This window comes from Falco punctatus (assembly GCF_963210335.1).
Source record: "Falco punctatus genome assembly, chromosome: Z".
In the NCBI taxonomy this organism is placed as follows: Eukaryota; Metazoa; Chordata; class Aves; order Falconiformes; family Falconidae; genus Falco; species Falco punctatus.
In genome coordinates this window covers 44,827,974-44,847,010 of record NC_137586.1, presented here as the reverse complement: position 1 = coordinate 44,847,010, position 19,037 = coordinate 44,827,974, and the positions used below count along the sequence as shown (strand labels likewise).

Sequence of the window (19,037 nt, the reverse complement as noted above, 5' to 3'; positions counted from 1 at the left end):
ACTGAGGAGCTGTGAAAAGCTTTCAGCAACTGCAAACTAACTGTATTTTCAGCTTTGATATTTTTCTGCAAATTTCTAAGCTTTTACTTCCAGAAGTAATTTCACATCAGTTAGATCCAAATGTTCATATTGTTAACTTTGTGTTTTGATCTAAAATGGAAAATCAATGACAAGCAGATGCCTGAACTGACAACTGAAGGTCTGCCTTGGCTCATCATTATCTGGCTCAGACAATGCATACAGAACTGAGCAGAACAAAAAGACGGGGGAAATACTCTTTGCACTATGGAAGTATTTGATATGCTTGTCTGGTGAATTCCTAGCAGCATTATAAATGTTCATGAGCACTGAGTTGGATCCACTGACTGTAATAACATTTTGGTTCCTAGAACCAAGACACATGTCTGAGCTTGGTTTGTCCATGAAACTGTCCCAGTCTGCAGACCAATGCTCAGCTACAAACTTCAACAAGTTATATGGTATATATACCTAGAACTAGACATCTTAAGGAAAAAAAATAATTGTTTGCCTGAAGTAACTTTCAGTTTGTTAGAAAGGTTGAATATAAAACAAGTCAACTTCCTTAAAACTTGTGCAAAGTCTGAGAATATGCAAAATGAAATTTACAAGAAATATGGATTTCTGTACACCCTGGGCCACCAAAAGGTGAACATATTTGAAGTCTGAATACAACTCTAGTTAAACATGTTAAAGGTGCATGTACTGAGAGGTATGCCAGTCTACAATGGTTCTGTCCTGTTCTCACTGACAAGACTAATTTATGCTGGAAACACTTAATTGGGGTTAGATACAAATAGCACTTAAGCAATGTGTCTAAGACTGGTTTTACCTTTTAAATGGTTCCAACCCTCTGGAACACTTTTCCATGTAGATTATGAGACATAAAACTATATTTGCCTTTTACAGATGTAAATCCCAGTGCCACAAAGGCTGCCCTGTACATCAAGACCCTTTTTGGTTGGACTAAGTCATATGTACAACTCTTCAGGCTTGTTCAACAGATAGAATTTCCTTTCCCTAAGAAACCTTATATAAAGTTTGTTTGAATGCATGTGGATGAAAACACAGTAACAGTATTTGACACAGATGATAAACAGTTACTGAGAAACACAAGAAGCTTTATCCTAGAGTCCCCAAATATTCCATTAACAGGCAGAAAAGCGTACCTATTGGCTCCTCAACTGGGACTAACGATTTCAGGAAACTGAGCCAAAAGGTCACTTGGTTTAACTGGATTTCATAAGGCTCCTCGAGACTAAAAAGCACCATGTGAATTGCAGTGGGATCATTTGCAGCAAAATAATCGTAACAGCAGAAATACACAGGATTCCCAGAGAATTCCCAGATGCTGAAATCACCAACACCTGGAAAACAGATGAACAGTTGAATAGATCACACTTTGTCAGTAACAATAAAGCATCTTTCAGCCATGGAAAGACAAATGAGAGTCAACCTAATTTAAACTTTCACAAAGCTAAACCATATGCATTTGAGAAAATAAAGACTGCAGCTGCAATCATGAACAAAGAGAATGGGTTTCAGTCAGTTTCAGAGGCTGAGAAGGTGGGGTCCTCACGATCTGTTCCTCTCTCACATTCACTTCTCTAAGACATTCAGCTGGGTGCCACATGGGAGCATCTGTGCATTAAATGCATGGAGCCTTACACATTAAATTGGTCTCTGCCTCGAACAGCAGCAACGGGTCTTGTAATTCCCTTGAAAAACAAGAATAATGGTTCCCATTTGCTTCCTGCTCACCCCAAAAAGCTCAACATTTTTATTGATTTTTCTTTTTAACATGCCACCACTAGTATTAAAAACAGCTGAAGGACATTCTCAAAGAAGCCATTTGCTTTACAAAATTGTACTATTCACAACACATTGTTAAGTCAGGGCTGAAGAATCACCACGTTAAGGATTCCAACAGCACTGTGCTGCTTTTTGCCATCTCCTTTAGCTTCAGGTGAGAAAAGTACTGGTGTGTTGCACTGCATGGCACCTCCCAGATGCACTATATGTTTAGTGTGAAGTCTGGCACACTTGCACAATCTCTATTTAAAAAAACGCTCAGTAAGATGCACCTCACACTTCTAGAAGAAAAACCAGAAACCTCAAATCTGCTGTTATGAGTACAGCTATTCAGAGTTCGTCCGTGTGCACCCTTTCGTTCTGTATCAACACAGCACGGAAAGAAACCCCGTCTGACAGTCTGTTAACGCAACTCTATTTCACTGCAGAATTTCATTGGTTTCAAATTATACTGAAAGAGGAAATGAGCTGGACAAAGAACAACCTTTAACTATATGGCAAACTCTTCAGCATCTAGGACAAACATTTTGTCACTGCATGTGTTAGTGTGTATACCCTGCGTTCATAAATAGGTTTCCCTCTCCAAAGCAAAATCTTGATTAATCCTAATTCAGCCTGAAAACTGCAGCTTCTAAGGTGTGCAAAGCTTTTTCCTTACGAGGAGATCCTACTGGGAGAGATTTTGACACCTGTATAAGGATTAGCATGGCTGGTGGTGTATGTGAACCATTTGTACGGTCTTCACAGTCAAAAGCCACACGTGTCCTTATGACAGCTTCTCTGACCGACCCCTCTTACTGCTAACTGGTTTCAATCACAAAGCAGTTAGCTTTCTTTCTAAAAAACATGAAGCTCCACCCACCATGTTTGGTGTGCTCTAGGGACTCACCAAACATGCTCCAGCCCTGTCATGGGGTGAGAATGTTAGGTCCTTCATACAGCTGGGGGCCACTTACATGATGAAGACATTTGGGTCTGTGGGACCAGATTAAACCTGATAAAATCCCCAAAGGACATACTAGTGCGAAAGAGACTTCACATAGTAACTGGTTTGCCAACCCACTCTTACTATACCAAATCCCTTCTGCCCCAGTTCAAAATCATTACTATATGATGCTATAAGCATCTGACACAAGTGATTACTATGTGTATTACTCATACAGAACTTCATGAAGATTTACTTCCTGCTTAAACAAACCAAACCCCACCAGTGCTGGATTCTCAACCACAGTCACTACCATATCAAGTCTGATTTTTTTTTTTTCTTTCATTTTTGTTGTTAAAAACAAGCAACGTGGCATTAACCATCCCACAGCATTAAGGGACGCCAGCCCAGGGCTCTACTTACCATGCAAGCAGGCATTCTGAATGTCAATGGCCTTGGTGGACTGGTCATCAACAGAGAAGTGAGAGTAATGAGAAGGTGAAACGAAAGCTTCTAATACTCCTTTGGTCAGGCCAGGCTCAAACATCATACTACGACTTCTCACGCTGACATTCTCACAGCCAGGATAAAGATTTGTAATGCTTACTGAAACTGGGTCAGAAAAGGAAAATAAGATTATAAACCATGTGAAAATCACAACCAGATCACTTCAAAATAAGTATTCAAAGCATAAAAACTGATTAACTCCCCCCAAACTGCTCTTCAAAGAAAGGAGATGCCTACCAAGCTGTGAGCGTATGCAGCTACGTCCTTACTGTGAATAGTGAAAATATTAGAATGATCTCATGTAGCACTTATTGCCCTTTAGCAGATACACCACTGGGTGCGAAGCACAGAAAAAAATGGAATAATTTGTGAATGAAAGGTTCCAATAGTTAAAATTCTTCTATGTTATTTTTTTAGCTAAGGGCTGCAATTTCATGGCATGGTCTATTTTTATGGGCATGGAAATGCTACATATTCATATAGTTGCTTCCTGTAAGTCAGGATAAAAATATCACTGTGTAACAACTGTTTCTGGGGAGATGTGAGAGAAAAGCAAGCCCTTACCAAAATTATTTTACTAATAAGCAATTTAAGTTCATGCTTAATTCAGACTCCCCAAGAGTAACTTGAGAAATGAAAGGACTTCTTAATTGCCTTGCCCCATCTAGTGGAGAAAGTAAAGATCTATTTCCTTCACCAGATGATGACTTCTGATATATGGGCTTTAATACAGAAAGACACTACCTGTCAGCTGTAAAAGTATATGCTCATGTTTGATCCTCTAGTGTAGTACTTAAAATCTCTACGCTCTTGTAAATAAATACATGGTGAATTCACCCACTTACTTTTTCAGAATTTAAAAAAAACTCAGCACATGATCAAGTATAGACCAAACTTGTCTATATGGTTTAAAAGTGTATTTGATTATGTCACTCAACCCATCATATTTTTTACATGTTATATATTGCTTTTCATCCAAAAAGAAAAAAAACAGAAACAAGCAAAAACTAAAATGTCAAACATTAAAACAATACCATAGTTGCTTTTTTTGCATAGAACTGCACAAGTTTCAAGTGTACACAGCCCTGTACAACTTTCTGGCTTTATATCTAGGTAAACTATTTTCAAGTGCATGGGATTCTGTGGCCACACTTCTGCAGCCATTCTTCTACAACGTATCTCCCCCTTGTACAACACAGTAAATTAAGATAAATAAATCAAGACATTCTGATTGATTCGTTTAATCAGTTGCAAATGCAATGACAGTCTCTGAGCCAGGTAACTTGTCTTGTTAAGCCACTCTGTAAGCATTATCCAAAGGTTTTTAAAGAAAAAGGCAACCCTGACCTCATCTAAAACTGACATAGTACAAATACTTCTAAACATCAGTTTAAACTTGAGCTCCTCAAAGTGCCTGCTTAGCTTGTATATATTGTGCACCCTCTCAGTGTTAGAAGAGGGACTCAGACAAACAGTTCACTATGCTTTCCACTGTCTTGCCACCATTGAGGATTCTTCCAAAGCCAGGTGCGTGCTGAAATGTAAACCTGGTTAGTTCCTCCAGATCCTGCAGCTCTTGCCACTTCACGCAGGCCAACTGGTGCTACACGGGCAAAGCTTCCCTATTGTTTACACACACTTAATTCAGTTTAGAAAACCTCCATTTTTACCTTATTTGGAATCAACTTTAGACACCTCTGAATGGGTTAATCCCCTCCTGTACCTTACAGAAAAGCACTCCAAGGGATCAGGGGTAGTTCCGAATCCTCTGTTAGTACTTAAAAGATCACATAAAAGATGCAGCATCTGTTTCAGTTTTGCACAGTTTGGTGAAGCTACTCAAACAAAAAAGGCTAACAAAACCATGACAGTGGAATCTGGTCATGACACTGATGTTCACAGCCTAGGGCTTTTTGTGAAAAATAAACAGCAGTGTTTGCAAGTACTGTCCTCCACTCTCCATGTTCACTTATGGAGCATGTAAGTAAACAAAACCTTAACTACTTCTGCACCCTCCACACCTGCTGCTCCTCTTTGCTCTTACTTCAGGTATGAGCCTGTGCACAGAGAAGTCAACACCCTCTCTGCTTTGGTTTCTTACACACTTAGCCTGTCCTGTCTTTTGCAGTGCAGCCAACAGGTCTTCCTTAGGAGCTACACAGAGTAAGAGGAAAATGTTTTCTTGTTCAAACATTATAGCTTTGAAGCCATACCTGAAGGTTTGGAAGACAAAGGAGATGGAGGGAATCTAGTTGAGTTTGTGGAGGACAGCCTAGGCCTGCGTCTTCGGAAGAAGCTTCGTATCAGGCCACACTTGAGAGACTCCACAAGGGTTGTCTTCCCAGCACCAGAGTGTCCAAACAACTTCAGTTTGATCCGGGGCTGTGGGTTCTGTGTGTGCCGCAGCTGCTGGATAAAAAGCCCCCGGTGTGTATCCTAAAATTCAACATAAAGAAAAAATCAAAATGTGTGGCAGGGAACTTCTGCCTCTCAACAAAGTCAAAACACAGGGTTTAGATACTGCCAGGCTGGTGTTCATCTGAATCAGTTCCTCCATCTGCTTCATCATGATCAAGTGATACTGGCAGAAGAGCAGGGGTAGGAAGACAACCCACAGCTGACTGCATGCTCTCAAGAGCCACCTTGAGTCTTCATGAAAATCACATGACTTGAGGCTCAACATCAGTGAATGGGATCATTTTGAGCTCTGATGGAGAGGGCAAAGGAGGAAAAACTAGCCTCTTCCTGTACCCATTCTTACCTGTCAGTCTCAGCAGTGTAACCATTATCCACAATAATATATATAATATACATGCAGCACTGAATAATTTTGCAGCGACAGCTACCACCTCAGCAATCCAAAAACTTGATGTGCATTCCCCCTCTTCTTTACATCAACTTTTTTGGTACTTCACATATTTGGGAGAATTCTCCTTTTCCCTCTCCCACCTCCCCCCACCCAGTTCTCTGTTTATTTCCACTACAGTTCTTTGCAAGGCAAATATTGCTTTTCCCAGACCACTCTATCTCTCCTCTCCCCACACACTTGCTCTTCTTTACCTTAAAAGACCTCTTGCACACTATTCACATTCCAGTTTTCTACCCCTCCACTGCAAGTGTACATCCTCCGGACTGGCTTCTCTCTTTACTCCCAGGCCTCAACACATCTGCCTCCCTACTCAATTCTCCTCTCACAGTATGCCCTCTGCATGCACTCACTTTCTCTTTCACAGCTGCAATCTCATTCTCCTACACAAGCCTTCCTCAAATCCAATCGCATCTTCTGTGGAAGAGCTTTCCACTTGGAGCAATCCCATTACCCCTCTGTATCTTGTCTTGCAGTATCTGAAGGATACTCCTCCTGTTCCTGCCAAGGAGTTGGGAATGAACAAATCAGATCTGTCTCTCCTCTTTAGCCAGCAAGAGGCAATCAGACATGGATGCTCTATTTCCCACACAAGTTGAGCTTGAAAAATCAACTCAACAAGGGGGAATGCAGCGCGGGACAGCAAACTACCAGCTGTCTCTCACCACAGAAAGGCCTGTTTTAAGGAAACAGGGAGACAGCAAAAAGCTGGAAGGGAAAAGGAACTAGCTTCATCTTCCCTTCCTTCATTCCTCCATCTGGAGCTAAGAGAGGCTCCATTGTTCTACATTTGTACTGAGTTTAACATGTAGGATGAGTCATTAAATGAGCACCTACAGCCCTCCAAAATTATAAGCATGTGGCAATTAAGCTCAGAAACAGTAGTGCATGTAATTTAGTTCCTTCCTCGCTATTAGGCATTTATTAAATAACTTAGTCACAATGCGAATACTGCACCCCCTCACGGCTAATAGTGAATCCTCTGCAAGAGCCACTGACAGGAGTCTTCATGTGAGTGCCATCAGGGACAAAACCCTCCACAGACAATGGAAATAAAACAAGTGTCAGATACACTGCACTAGACTATATCAAACATTTTCAGTAGTACTAGAATAATTTCAGTGGTTTGATGTAATTTCATTTGATCAGATTCTCTGTTGCAAAGTGTACTCTGATGAAGTATATAATTATCATATACTTTCCCCATATATGTAGACAGGCCTGCAATAATTAACTATAATCTGCTATCAAGAAGACAGTTACAGCTATCAACATCTCTTTCAGAAACAATTTATCTGATCTTCTTCCTTTTGTTCTAGGTCAACTTGTACTGTTCCATATTTACATTGGGACAAACCCACACATTTATCCACCTGTATGCAGACAAACGCAAGGGTTCGGTGCAGGGATACAACTAATCAAAATCGATCCTGTTATAACACGTGTTTACAGAAGTTATCACTGCAAAAGAAGCCTGAACTTTGGCACTTTCTGACATCTTCACTGATACATTTTAAGGACATGATTCTTCTTCCACCCTGGCAATGTCTGGTACATCATCTTCTATTGCTACTATGAAATAGTAATTTATTTCAGACTTCCACAGACTCATTAATTAAAACCAGATTGTTTTAATTGGTCTTGCCGGTAATCTCCAGGCAGGTGGTCCCTGAACTTTTATGGCATGAGTGACACTGCCTATCCAGAATAATTGATGTGTATCAGGTGTGTCAGACTTAAAACAAGCCCAGAGCAGCTCTCCATTCTAGTTGTCTGGGGATTTGGAGATACTGAAATTGCAGAACTAAAAGAAGACATTGAAAACTCACGCAATTATTTCACATGGTATTACAGTTTTCAGAAGGGGCACAAACCTCTCATACTTCATAATACTTATCTAACTAAAACGGTGATGGTGGGGAAATAAGTCCTCTTGGGGGATATGCTAATTCTTAATAGTTTATTTTCCAGTTTCTTCTAAACACCTTAGATGCTTTACTAGGCACTGTCAGATACAGGATAAGAAATCAGTGGTGCAGACTAGCTTAGCCATTTTTGTTAATATGGCTATATTAGCTTTAACTGAGAGCATTATTTTAAATTAAATATATGAGAATAAAGAAAAAAAGAATACACCATTCCAGTAAGGATTTCTGCAACAGCTTTTTAGAATGGCTTGGACAAATATCTTATTGTATGATTTCCCATGGTCAAACTTTTCTTGGCCTCTTAAAAACATGAAAACCTCACAATTCATGCATTCCTAACCTTTTTAAGTCTTCCAAGCAGACTGGCTACGTGTTCATGCTGCTCTGCTCTGGCGAGATCTTCTGCTGTTTTCCCATCCTGTTAAAACACAAATTATTAGCAGCAGTTCCTTTCTTTTTTCTACAATAAAGAAAATCACATGCAACATTGCTCAGCTGCTCAAGGCAGTAACAGAATTGCTGTCAGATGCAAATGAAATGGGGAGACCTCCCCCCCAGCTAACAGCTAGTAACGATCACTCCCCACCAGAATCTGTTTTTTAAAATTGTCAAAAAAAAAAAAAAAAAAAAAAGGTCCAATGCAGAAAAATGGCATTTCTTTTACAAATTGGTGTCTGGATGCCACTGTAACAAGATACTTTGAATTCAGAACCAGAGAGCAATGCGAGTACTCCCCCATCTGAATTCCTCTTCTCGCCAATTAGAGGATGGCAGTGATTTCTAGATATTACACACTGAACAGATCTAAAAGTTTAAATAGTTCACAAGGAGGGGACAAATCAGCATATTCACTTGCATGAACAGCAGGTGAATTTTGTTTACTAATGGATAAAGAATGGCAGCAGCATCAGTCACTGGAGATTTCCAGAAAGTGAGAACATTGTAAGGGATGTGGTTTAAACTGCAACAGCAAATTTAAAAGGAGAAGCAAAGCTGCCTTCAGCATTCTGGTCTTGTCATTTAATTACCCATGTTTCACAGGTCAGCAGCTTAATATTAAATAATTTAATTATTCAATATTAAATAACATATTGGAAGAAAAATGGCTCACTACTTTCACTTTTATAACTACGTTAATGCTTTTGTATTTTTTTAAATTCTAGTAACAGATAAATAATTTATGAGCATTTTGCTTCTTTCACTCTCTCAGATTAGAGCTTTCAATTATTAACTAGTAGTGGAAAACTAAGACCCCTTTCTTGGGTTTCTAACTTCGCTTTTGCTAGTTTTTCATGTGAAACCTGCATTGTTTTAAGTAGTTACTGAGTTTACTGTAATTATTATCCCTACGTATGAAATATATATCTTTGACAACTGTGTGTCCACCTACAAAAGGCATTTGCAGGTTTCCATAAAGGTTATTATGTACTCCAGAACTTCAGACAGAACAGGAATTGAACATCAGCATTAGCAAGAAACAGCTAAAACTGTACATGATGGCATGAACTGACTAAATATGAACCAATACCTTACCCTTAAATTCCTTCCATAGTTGACATATAATTGCAACTTTAGTGAAGAAACATCTGAATGTATAATTTTCCTTAGAGAAGACATATTAAAGGGGAAGCATACTTTGTCTGTGCTGACCCTACCCTCTGAATCCCAGTTATTGAATCCTGAGTGCCTGCCGCATGAGAGGAAGAGTGGTTCAGTGGCTGGGCAGCTAGCCTGCCATCAGGAGAACTGCTTCAAAACTTCTAGTGCTTCCTGAGTTTCCAGTCTTGGGCACATCCAGGGGAATCCAAAACCTTCAAATAAAGGGGAAACCTTGATCCCCTTCCTACAAATCCCTGTGGTAACAGGATGTGGCCTTCACCAACCTAAGTGTGAATTTTATCCAAATCCTCAAACATCTGGTCTTCTCTTAAGTCCAAAGTGCTACTGCTACAGCCTGGCCTTGCACTGTTCCAGAGCACAATATGTTCCCATTCCAACACGAGGTTGGAGGTGGCTTGGAAAACTCCAGCACCAAGCAAGTATGCAGTGACAGATCCCTGCACAGGCACTGTCCCTTTGAATCACAGCAGGTCACACACCTCTGGTGGGCACGCCACAAGAGCCCTGGCATGGCTGGGGTGAGGTGACACTCTTGCTTGCTGTGTCTCATTGCTCCATGGGGGTTTGTTCCGGCTCCAAGCCTGGCCTTGGCTAAACAGCTGTACCCTGATAAAACAGGGTTTTTAGCTCAGTCACAGCTACTTGGGCACAAACACAATGGAACTAACCATCTGGTGAACATCTGGCAAGGAGTGTGGATGGCAGCAGCTCAGCCAGAGCCAGATCAGTGTGCACAGTTATAATGGGATGGAAATGACTGCTCCCAAAAATGGCAACAGGAACGGTTCAAATTAAGGCTAAGCAGATGTGTGCACAGAGCAAGCCTACCTGTAACAGCAGGATGTCTCTGTCATGACCCAGGGCTCTATCCCCACTTCCTAACAGGTTCTTGAGGTCAAGAGCAGCTGTCTGAGACAGCTGTCTGACCTTGGTTCAGACTGCTATGAAGGAAGATGACCTGAAAGCCCCATCAGAGGCTTTTGCACTACCTTTTGCTCAGGCATTGCTCTTAAGCTGTAGCTTTTGCCTTTGGTCCTCACCTCAGAAATACTACAGCTATATGTCTGCGTGTGGCCATGTATCCCACTGACCTGGTCCCTGACTTCTGGGTTGGACCTTGAACCTGTCTCTTCACTGTGGATTTGCCTGGCAGTGACCAGACCCTTCCGCCATGATCAACGAGCACAGTTCCTGACCTTGACAACCTCAGACCTGCCTCATTGTTACAGACTTGTCTGGTGACTGGGAGTCTTGGCCAAAGCTGGTTGCCACCACCAGCCCAGCCCTGCTCGCCTTGCCTGGGTACTGTGGGACTGGGCCCTTGCTGGTGAGGACACTGTCCCTGTTGGCCTTGTTTACTCTTGGCTCCTAGCTCACCTTCCCTTATGGAGGGATGCCTTAGCATGGGCACTGCCTGACACGCATAATTTTTGAAGTCCGTGGTCATCAGACCACATAGTAAACAAGACAGCCAGAAAAGCCTTGCAGCAGGTGAAGGATACACCAGAGCACTTGCAACAAGCACCAAGTACAGCAGAAGGAACTCTAGGTCAGCTTTACACCAAAACCAGCATTTTGAGATGTTCACACTGACAGATGTTAGCAGTTCAGTTCACATGTCTCTTGAAAATTTAGGCTCAAATCTGGAAGCTCAATTTATTGATTGAGGTAACAGGTGGAAAAAGCATTTTCTTCCATGCAAAAGAAATTAACAGAACAAAGTTTTCTTTTTTGTCCAAAACTGTGAACAAGATGAAGGTGTTTCATTCTTTGGATGTCTACTGCAGCATGAACTGTAGAGCACAACGAGAATTAGAAAACGCATACGCAAGCAAATGGATTTCAGGCAATTATTTTCTTATTCAGGCTTTCTTGAAAAGCACAGGCTATTTATGCACTGGAATACCGATGTGCAAGCAAAGCTGGCATGTGAAAAGGGCTTGGCTACAGGATCCATGAATGCATATTTCACACCTGGTGGTAATAATTCATTGCAATTGCTGACTGGCTCCTTTGTGACAAATCAGATAGCTATGCCTGCAAGAGCTGGTCCTGAGTTTAACTGGCTATTTGCAAGCATCATCATTCAAAGTTTTTAAGTAATCTGACAATTTTAAATTTGGTACAATTTCCGAAACTTCTGTGAGGAAAAGCCAAGAACATGATGCCAGCTAGCATGTAGGCATAACAGAATTTTTTGGGTGATATTCAAACACTCCAGGAGCATTATGATTTTCTAAGGTCATTTAACAACATTCATGCAATCAAACTCAAAATCAAACTTGTCCTAAAATGGACATTAGCCTGTGGAGGAGGTAGGGAAATCATCCTGCAGCCCAGTTACTTAACCGTGCTGAAAAAGCTACCTCCTCAGAAATGGCATTTTGAGAGAAGAAAAAGGTAATTAATTCTACTGTACTGGCCCAGAAAGAGCTGTTAATAAGACTTCTCATAGTTTAATGCCCACCTAGCAAACTAACGCAAAACTCAAATGCTATTAAAATCACCACATGCACTTCCTCCCTTTCTCTCCTCCTTTTCCCTTCTCTCTGCCATAACACTGCTGGAATAATGGATAATTATGTATATTCTGTCTGCTTCTCCTGTCAGATTAAGTATCAGCACAATTTACTTTGTTATCTCCTTCAAACTGATCTAAACTAAACAGATAAAGACTACATTTATCTTGGAAGGACAGGGTCCACACAGGCAATTATACCAACACTGCTGTCATGACATAAATGAAGTGATACAGCTCACGAATTCCCACGCCACTTTTTTATTAAATCTTATCTCTACAGTATAAAGCAGTGGAAATACAAATACACAATGGGACACTGAAAAAAAAAAATAAAAGAAAAAAAAGAGGACAAAAACAGATGACACAGGAAAATCTGTAAAATACCCCATAAAGTCCACTGCACGCATATTTCATTATTATTAACAGGGGACATGGCAATCTATAATCTAGTAGTTATCAAATAGTCATTTTTAGATGCTAAACTTGTTTAAATCACAATTCTGAGTTGTTATTCTCCTGCCACATGAGACGCACACAGACAAAAAACCCCACACTGCTAAATGTACAGGAAAACAACAAAACCAACTGTATTTTCTACCAAATGGGTAAAGCAAATGAAACAGAAGTTTTCTCCCTTTTCTCTCCATTTCAGCCACATCAGAGATACTGTGTGTATCATCTTCTGTTAGGTGAAGAACTTTGAAAAACAAGCACTTAACTAAAATCTAATCCCAACATGATGTCAATATACAGAACAAAATGCATTGGTTAGGGCAAGTAACAATGTAAACTGACCCAATGCATCTGAAAATCAAACATGGTCAGTTTATTTGAAACACAGTGTGTATGATGCCTATAATGTATCATGTGTGTGTGGTGTGTGCATGATGAAGGACATTTCATTCCTGCTGTGGGTATGTCAGCTAGGAGGACATTTCTCACCTTAGTGAGAATGAAAAATACCTTCAGTGGTGCTAACTGGAAGCAGTGGCACTGATTGAACTGGTACAAATGATCTATTTTACAAGGATATTTGCACGCTAGTTCACTCATCCATGCACCCACACATCTCCCAGCATGAAAATAAAAAAAAATTAATGCCCTGAAAGCAAGAAAAATATTTAAGATTATACAATACATTTGTATAGTACATGATGTGAAATGCCATACCTCTTAATGACAGTGGTCCACTGTGCTTATAGAAAACAATGCTACAAGTAATTTTTAGGTGAATAAATTCTTAGGTGTGGATGACGTGGTAGCTGTACTGTACCTTAATCAGTTTTAAATTCAGATTTTAAATCAAAATTAAAACAGAGAATGCTTTTCAAGCTGTGGATGTACAACAACCTGATTTATTTATTTAATTATTATTTAAAAAATGTAATTATGTTAGACCACTGTCCTTTTTTCTACCCTCCTCTAAGAGATGAATTTGTTTCCTACTGGCATACATCAAAGATGCAAGAAGCATAAAAATATCTCTCAATACTTACAGTGGTTGAAGCTTCTACGTTGGCACCAGTAAGACACAGGAACCGGACAACATCAAGAATGCCATTGTTTGCTGCCAGATGTAAAGGGGTTCTTCCATACTAACATGGTGAAAAGAAGTGTCATTGCCTTAGTCAAAGGACTTAACTCCAAATTTTATGACTAATAATCAAATATATTGTACAATTATACATACTGATGTCTTGCAAAAACTTTAAGAAAAAGTGCTTTTGATTACAGCTTAAGCACAACTGCTTAAACAAAGACTAGATTGACTATGTAAAAAAAAAAAAAAGGAAACAATTTTATAACTAAATCCCCCACAACTGTTGAGGAATCCTTGAGGGTTTTTTACTATATTTGAGGGAATCTTTCTAATTCCTAGTAAATTTAGTTGCATTTTGCTTAATTAAATATGATCCAGTTAAGCAACACTAAGTCCTTAATCTTTAAAGCTCTGGATTCTATTTCAATCCAAGTATTACTGAATATTACATATTTGTAGTCTCCCCTGTCCACCCGAATGAATAAAAGGGATGAATGGAAGAAGCCAGCCTGGAAGAATCTGTGCTTTCAGTGACAGAGAAAATGCTGCAAGTATTGCTTCCCCAATTTCTGCTTTTCTCCATGAATCTCTCCACTGACAACAGGCCATCATGACATTTACATCTGGTCTTTAGTGTTCAGACCTACTGTTATAAATACCACTACTGTATATTCTCTGCTTCTAATTCCTCTTACTATTACTTCACATATTTTTGTATTTTCAATATTGTTCTCCCTGTTTCAACCCTATGTTCAAAAACAAACTCACAAAATTACTTCACAAAAGAGTACCTGAAATCAAAACTAACTTTCTGATAACTGGAAACGGAAAAGATGCCTGGCTTCTCAAAACCCTACACCTCAAATAGCATCAGACACGGTGTGGCCAGCAGGACCAGGGCAGCGATGGTCCCCCTGTACTGGGCACTGGTGAGGCCGCACCTCGAACGCTGTGTTCAGGTTTGGGCCCCTCGCTGCAAGAGGGACGCTGAGGTGCTGCAGCGTGGCCAGAGATGAGCAATGAAGCTGTTGAAGGGTCTAGAGAACAAATCTTAGGAAGAGCAGCTGAGGGAACTGGGGGTGTTTAGCCTGGAGAATAGGAGGCTCAGGGGGGACCTTATGGCTCCCTACAGCTACTGGAAAGGTGTTGGGTGAAGGGTGTTGGTCGCTTCTCCCAAGTAGCAAGCGACAGGACAAGAGGAAATGACTTCAAGTTACACCGGGGGGTGTGGGGGTGTTAGATAGGAGATTAGGAAAAATTTCTTCATGGAAAGAATTGTCAAGCACTGAAATGAGCTGCTCAGGGAAGCTGTTAGGTCACCATCCCTGGAGGTATTTAAAAGACTTGTAGACATGGCACTTAGGGGCATGGTTTAGTGGTGGACTTGGCAGTGTTGGGTTAATGGTTGGACCTGATGATCTTAAAGGCCTTTTCCAACCTAAACAGGTCTATTATTCTAAATAAATCCACATGATATTCTACCACACAGTCTGGAATAAACAGTGTCCTCAATTGGTCTTACGTACATGTGGGACAATGCCAGATATAAGGACCAAGGATAAATGGTCGCTTTATTAATGCAGTCCCATTATGAGGCTTGCTGCTGAAAATGACCAGCAGAAATAGATTCTTTATTTGACAAGACCCAAACTCACTCTTTCAAATAAAGGGCGCTCTAAAAATCGCTCTAGTATACATGACTCCTAAAAGAATAACAGGACATAAACTATAACCATAGCTTCTGTAGCCATGATCCCACCCCCCTTGAGCACCTGAAGAGTGCTTAGTTTTTCATGGCATGCTTGAGGCCAGGCCACTGATCCCAGCTCAGCATTCTTCATTAGGAAAAGAGGTGCTAATCCAGCCTTGTGCTGCATTAACTCACCTTCCCCAAAATGTGTTCTCAGCTGTGGATCTGGATTTAATTGCCTAGTCAATCAGTTTTAAGCTCAGAGGCAGGATTGAGGAGCTCATAATTTTAACTTTTTTTCACTTGGCAGCAGGTGATTTTAATTATTAACACTGAAAGTGATCGCATTGGACAACCCTCAAGCCAAAAGCTCCACAACTTTCTTTGGCTGCCTAATACAGAGAAGGTCAGTGCTTTGGTAATAAAGGGAAGAGTTAACTAGCAAAATGTGATTGCCAGAATATGTACTTTTCCAGGAAAACAAAAAAGCTACAACACTTGAATCAAACAAATTGCAGATAGCAACATAAAGATTCCTGTGAGTAACTTTTAAAGTTAGTAGCAAATGTAAGATTTACACAGCGCAGAGAATGATGTTCAGAGGTAAATATCAAGCCCTAAGATTCATATACTTGTCAGCAGAGTCCAACAGCTGACCTTCTATTCAAACTAACTGAAGGAAGGTTTCCTTAAACAGTTTTTCTCTTAAAGATCTGTAGGAGGAAAGCCAGAATATTAAACTTGTAAAGGATCACATTCAGTTATTACATACGCTACAGCACTAGCACACCAGAAGAAGCAAGTAAGGCACTAGTACCTCAGATTTAGGGATGGGCTATTAAACGTTCTTTTTGGAACGTGCTTACAACAGTTATAGATAGTTCACATTTTTAGCTGGCAGTAATCCAGCAATACGCACTAGAATCAACATTTTTAGGTTATAACACTTACCAAGTTTTCCTGCAATTGTCACATGTTTGTGAAACAATGAGCAATAAGAAGTTCCCCAAAAGCAGACTGCTGACATTAACTTTTGAAAATAATTTTACATTTAACATTTTAATTCTGAGACTTCCTGTACCCTGCCAGTGACAATTTGTTTAATAGATAAATTAAAGTTCTTCTATTCTAAGATAAATGTTTGATTAGGATTTATTTTAATAAATCAACTCAATGCAGAAAAACAGAAAGCAGCCAATATGACACTTATTTTTATAACCATGAATAGAATCTGCAGTTGAGTTAAATCCCTTGTTAGATGACAGTGCAGATCTCTTCATATAATTTGGAAGAATTTAAAGCAGATTTTTCATAAAAATGTACCACTCTTCAATTCTGTATATAAATTACTGTTACTAAATAATGTCAAACCGAAGCCAGCAGCAATGCATTTCATCTGTTCTTCAGCATCTAGATGTAATCTGCACAAAGCAAAGCTATACAGCTAGGGAGGAAGGTTGGCTTATACTTCATTGGAGTTGAGTGGCAAAGTATACTGTAATAATTCACCTGGGCTCTTTCTTCATGGATCTTTAATCATCTATTCAACTGAAACAAATGTAGGTAAATTTGCAAGATGAGTCTTTTAATGCTTTGCAATTGGCCACTTCAAGAGAGAAAAAAATAAAAGGAAAAGCATTTTTCGTATCAGAGAATTGGAAAAGGCCATCTAATGCAATAGGTGAGCTGTTAAAGTAGCTCAGTACCTGTACTTCATTTACCTTGTTAGTGACATCCAAATTACAACTTGCTTCACAGAGTGCCATCACAATAGGAACATTCCCATCTTTGCAGGCCACATGCAAGGGCGTGTTGCCATGTCTGTCTTGGAAATCTACCAAACATTCTTGACTGATGAGAGTTTTAACTACTTCTATTTGACATCTTCTCACAGCAAGGTGTAGGGCTGTGTGACCATCCTGAAATCACAAGACAGCAGCTTGTAAGTGAGATTTAATAACATTAAAAATCAAAGAATTTTGCAGAGTCACAGTCACTTCATGTAACTGGGTGCATATACTTGCCTCAGGAACCACAGTGGGTTTTATTTTTATTTTGAGGGTGGAGGCAGGGAGATGCACAGTATCTGTCAGAATAGATCAGCTATGGGATAAAAGCGTATTTCTATTAAGCCACTGGGCTTTGCAGTGGAATAGATGAAAAGAAAATACACATTCTCTACTGATTACTCCCTAGGAGATGGGAGAGAGACCAACTGTAACAACCAGCTGAATATTGTAGTAAACCACTCTAGTGTTTACTTACAGATGTTAGTGATGCAAAAGTCATGCAACCTGCTTAGTGATCAGTAACTTTAGAGAGAGAGCTTTCCTTCTCTGTGGAACAACTTAAAGAGACAATGTGACTAGTAAAAACAATTTAATTCTTTCAGAAGAAAAACCATTTTTCTGAACTTGCTTTAGTAACTACTTAGTAACCATCAACAATAAAGGTAGCTAAAATGACAAGCATACAAAAAGTATAAGCAATGAAATGCCAAATTTATTTGTTGGGATTATACCATGGAAGGCAAAAACTGATTCTGAATCAAATAGATTTATATTTTTAAACTGTCAGAATGTAGTTTATTGGAAATAGGTGTGATTTATCCAACCCATAGGAATCAAAGGCAAACAGCAAATCCATCTTTTAAGTTAATACTTTGTTGCCAATTACCTAACGCAATGTTCCTACCATTTTTCACAGTGTTACTCATAAGATGGTAACTAATAAGTTGACAAAAATTCAGCAAAAACCCAATCGTGGAAAAATAATCCATGGGCAACTTTACAGACTGTTGCAGTCATCAATAGTCTCCATATGAAGTGCTCGGAAAACCCGTGTCATGGAAACAATGCTGGCTTGCAGCATTCAAATGAAGCAATTCAGAGAGATACAGCTGTGTGGCATGTGACGTCTGGATGTAATTCCTGACCAAAAGCAACTCAGACTAACCTTGTCTGTTGCATCAAGGTCAGCCCTGTGTTCTGCCAAGCATTCAACAATATCATGGTAACCCCTGGCAGATGCTGTCAGGAGCGGAGTCTCCCTTTCTTTGTTTTTAATGTTCACATTGCAACCTGCTTCACAGAGTGCTTTGGCAACAGAGTAGTAGCCGTGCCAAGCAGCACAATGCAGTGGGGTTTCTTCTTCCTGTCAACATGGAAAATAAACATTAAAAAAAAAAAAAAAAAAAGAGCTAAACAATGCTAGGAGGAACAATTCTGCAGCTTAACTTTTAAAGACAGGAAGATGACATGGAAAAAAGACAGTCTACTAATTAAGCCCTATAAAAAGATGTAATCTCTAATGCTGACATTCTTAAAACAAGAATAACGCCTGCTGATGTATCATGTGGTTACAGTAATACACTAGACTTTCATCATTACCTGGATTCTGAGGGTCCGTATTTCTCACCATAAAGCTATCTACTGAGAACAGCTTGCATGTCAGTAAGCTCAGCTTAGATGTTTCCATGCTCCTGAAGCTCACTGTCTTGGTTCTCACTTGAAAACTGATTCTCATTCATAAGCAACTTCTACATCCTTGTGTTTCAAACAGATCACTCACCAAGGAGATGTAAATCCCACTGGATTTGCAGTCTGAGGCA

The 19,037-nt window shown here is 39.8% G+C and overlaps 1 protein-coding gene across 2 annotated transcripts in view; it reads right to left on the bottom strand.

Moving 5' to 3' along the window:
• The window catches only part of DAPK1 (death associated protein kinase 1), a 91,991-nt gene that overhangs the window by 7,336 nt on the left and 65,618 nt on the right, over positions 1-19,037 (bottom strand). For both annotated transcript variants that reach the window (XM_080373204.1, XM_080373205.1), the window contains exons 16-22: positions 18,383-18,580; positions 17,149-17,346; positions 13,694-13,792; positions 8,397-8,474; positions 5,476-5,698; positions 3,179-3,367; positions 1,188-1,385 (exon numbers count right to left, since the gene is read on the bottom strand). In XM_080373204.1, the coding sequence (XP_080229330.1) occupies positions 1,188-1,385; positions 3,179-3,367; positions 5,476-5,698; positions 8,397-8,474; positions 13,694-13,792; positions 17,149-17,346; positions 18,383-18,580 (1,183 nt within the window). The remainder of the gene's footprint in view (positions 1-1,187; positions 1,386-3,178; positions 3,368-5,475; positions 5,699-8,396; positions 8,475-13,693; positions 13,793-17,148; positions 17,347-18,382; positions 18,581-19,037) is intronic.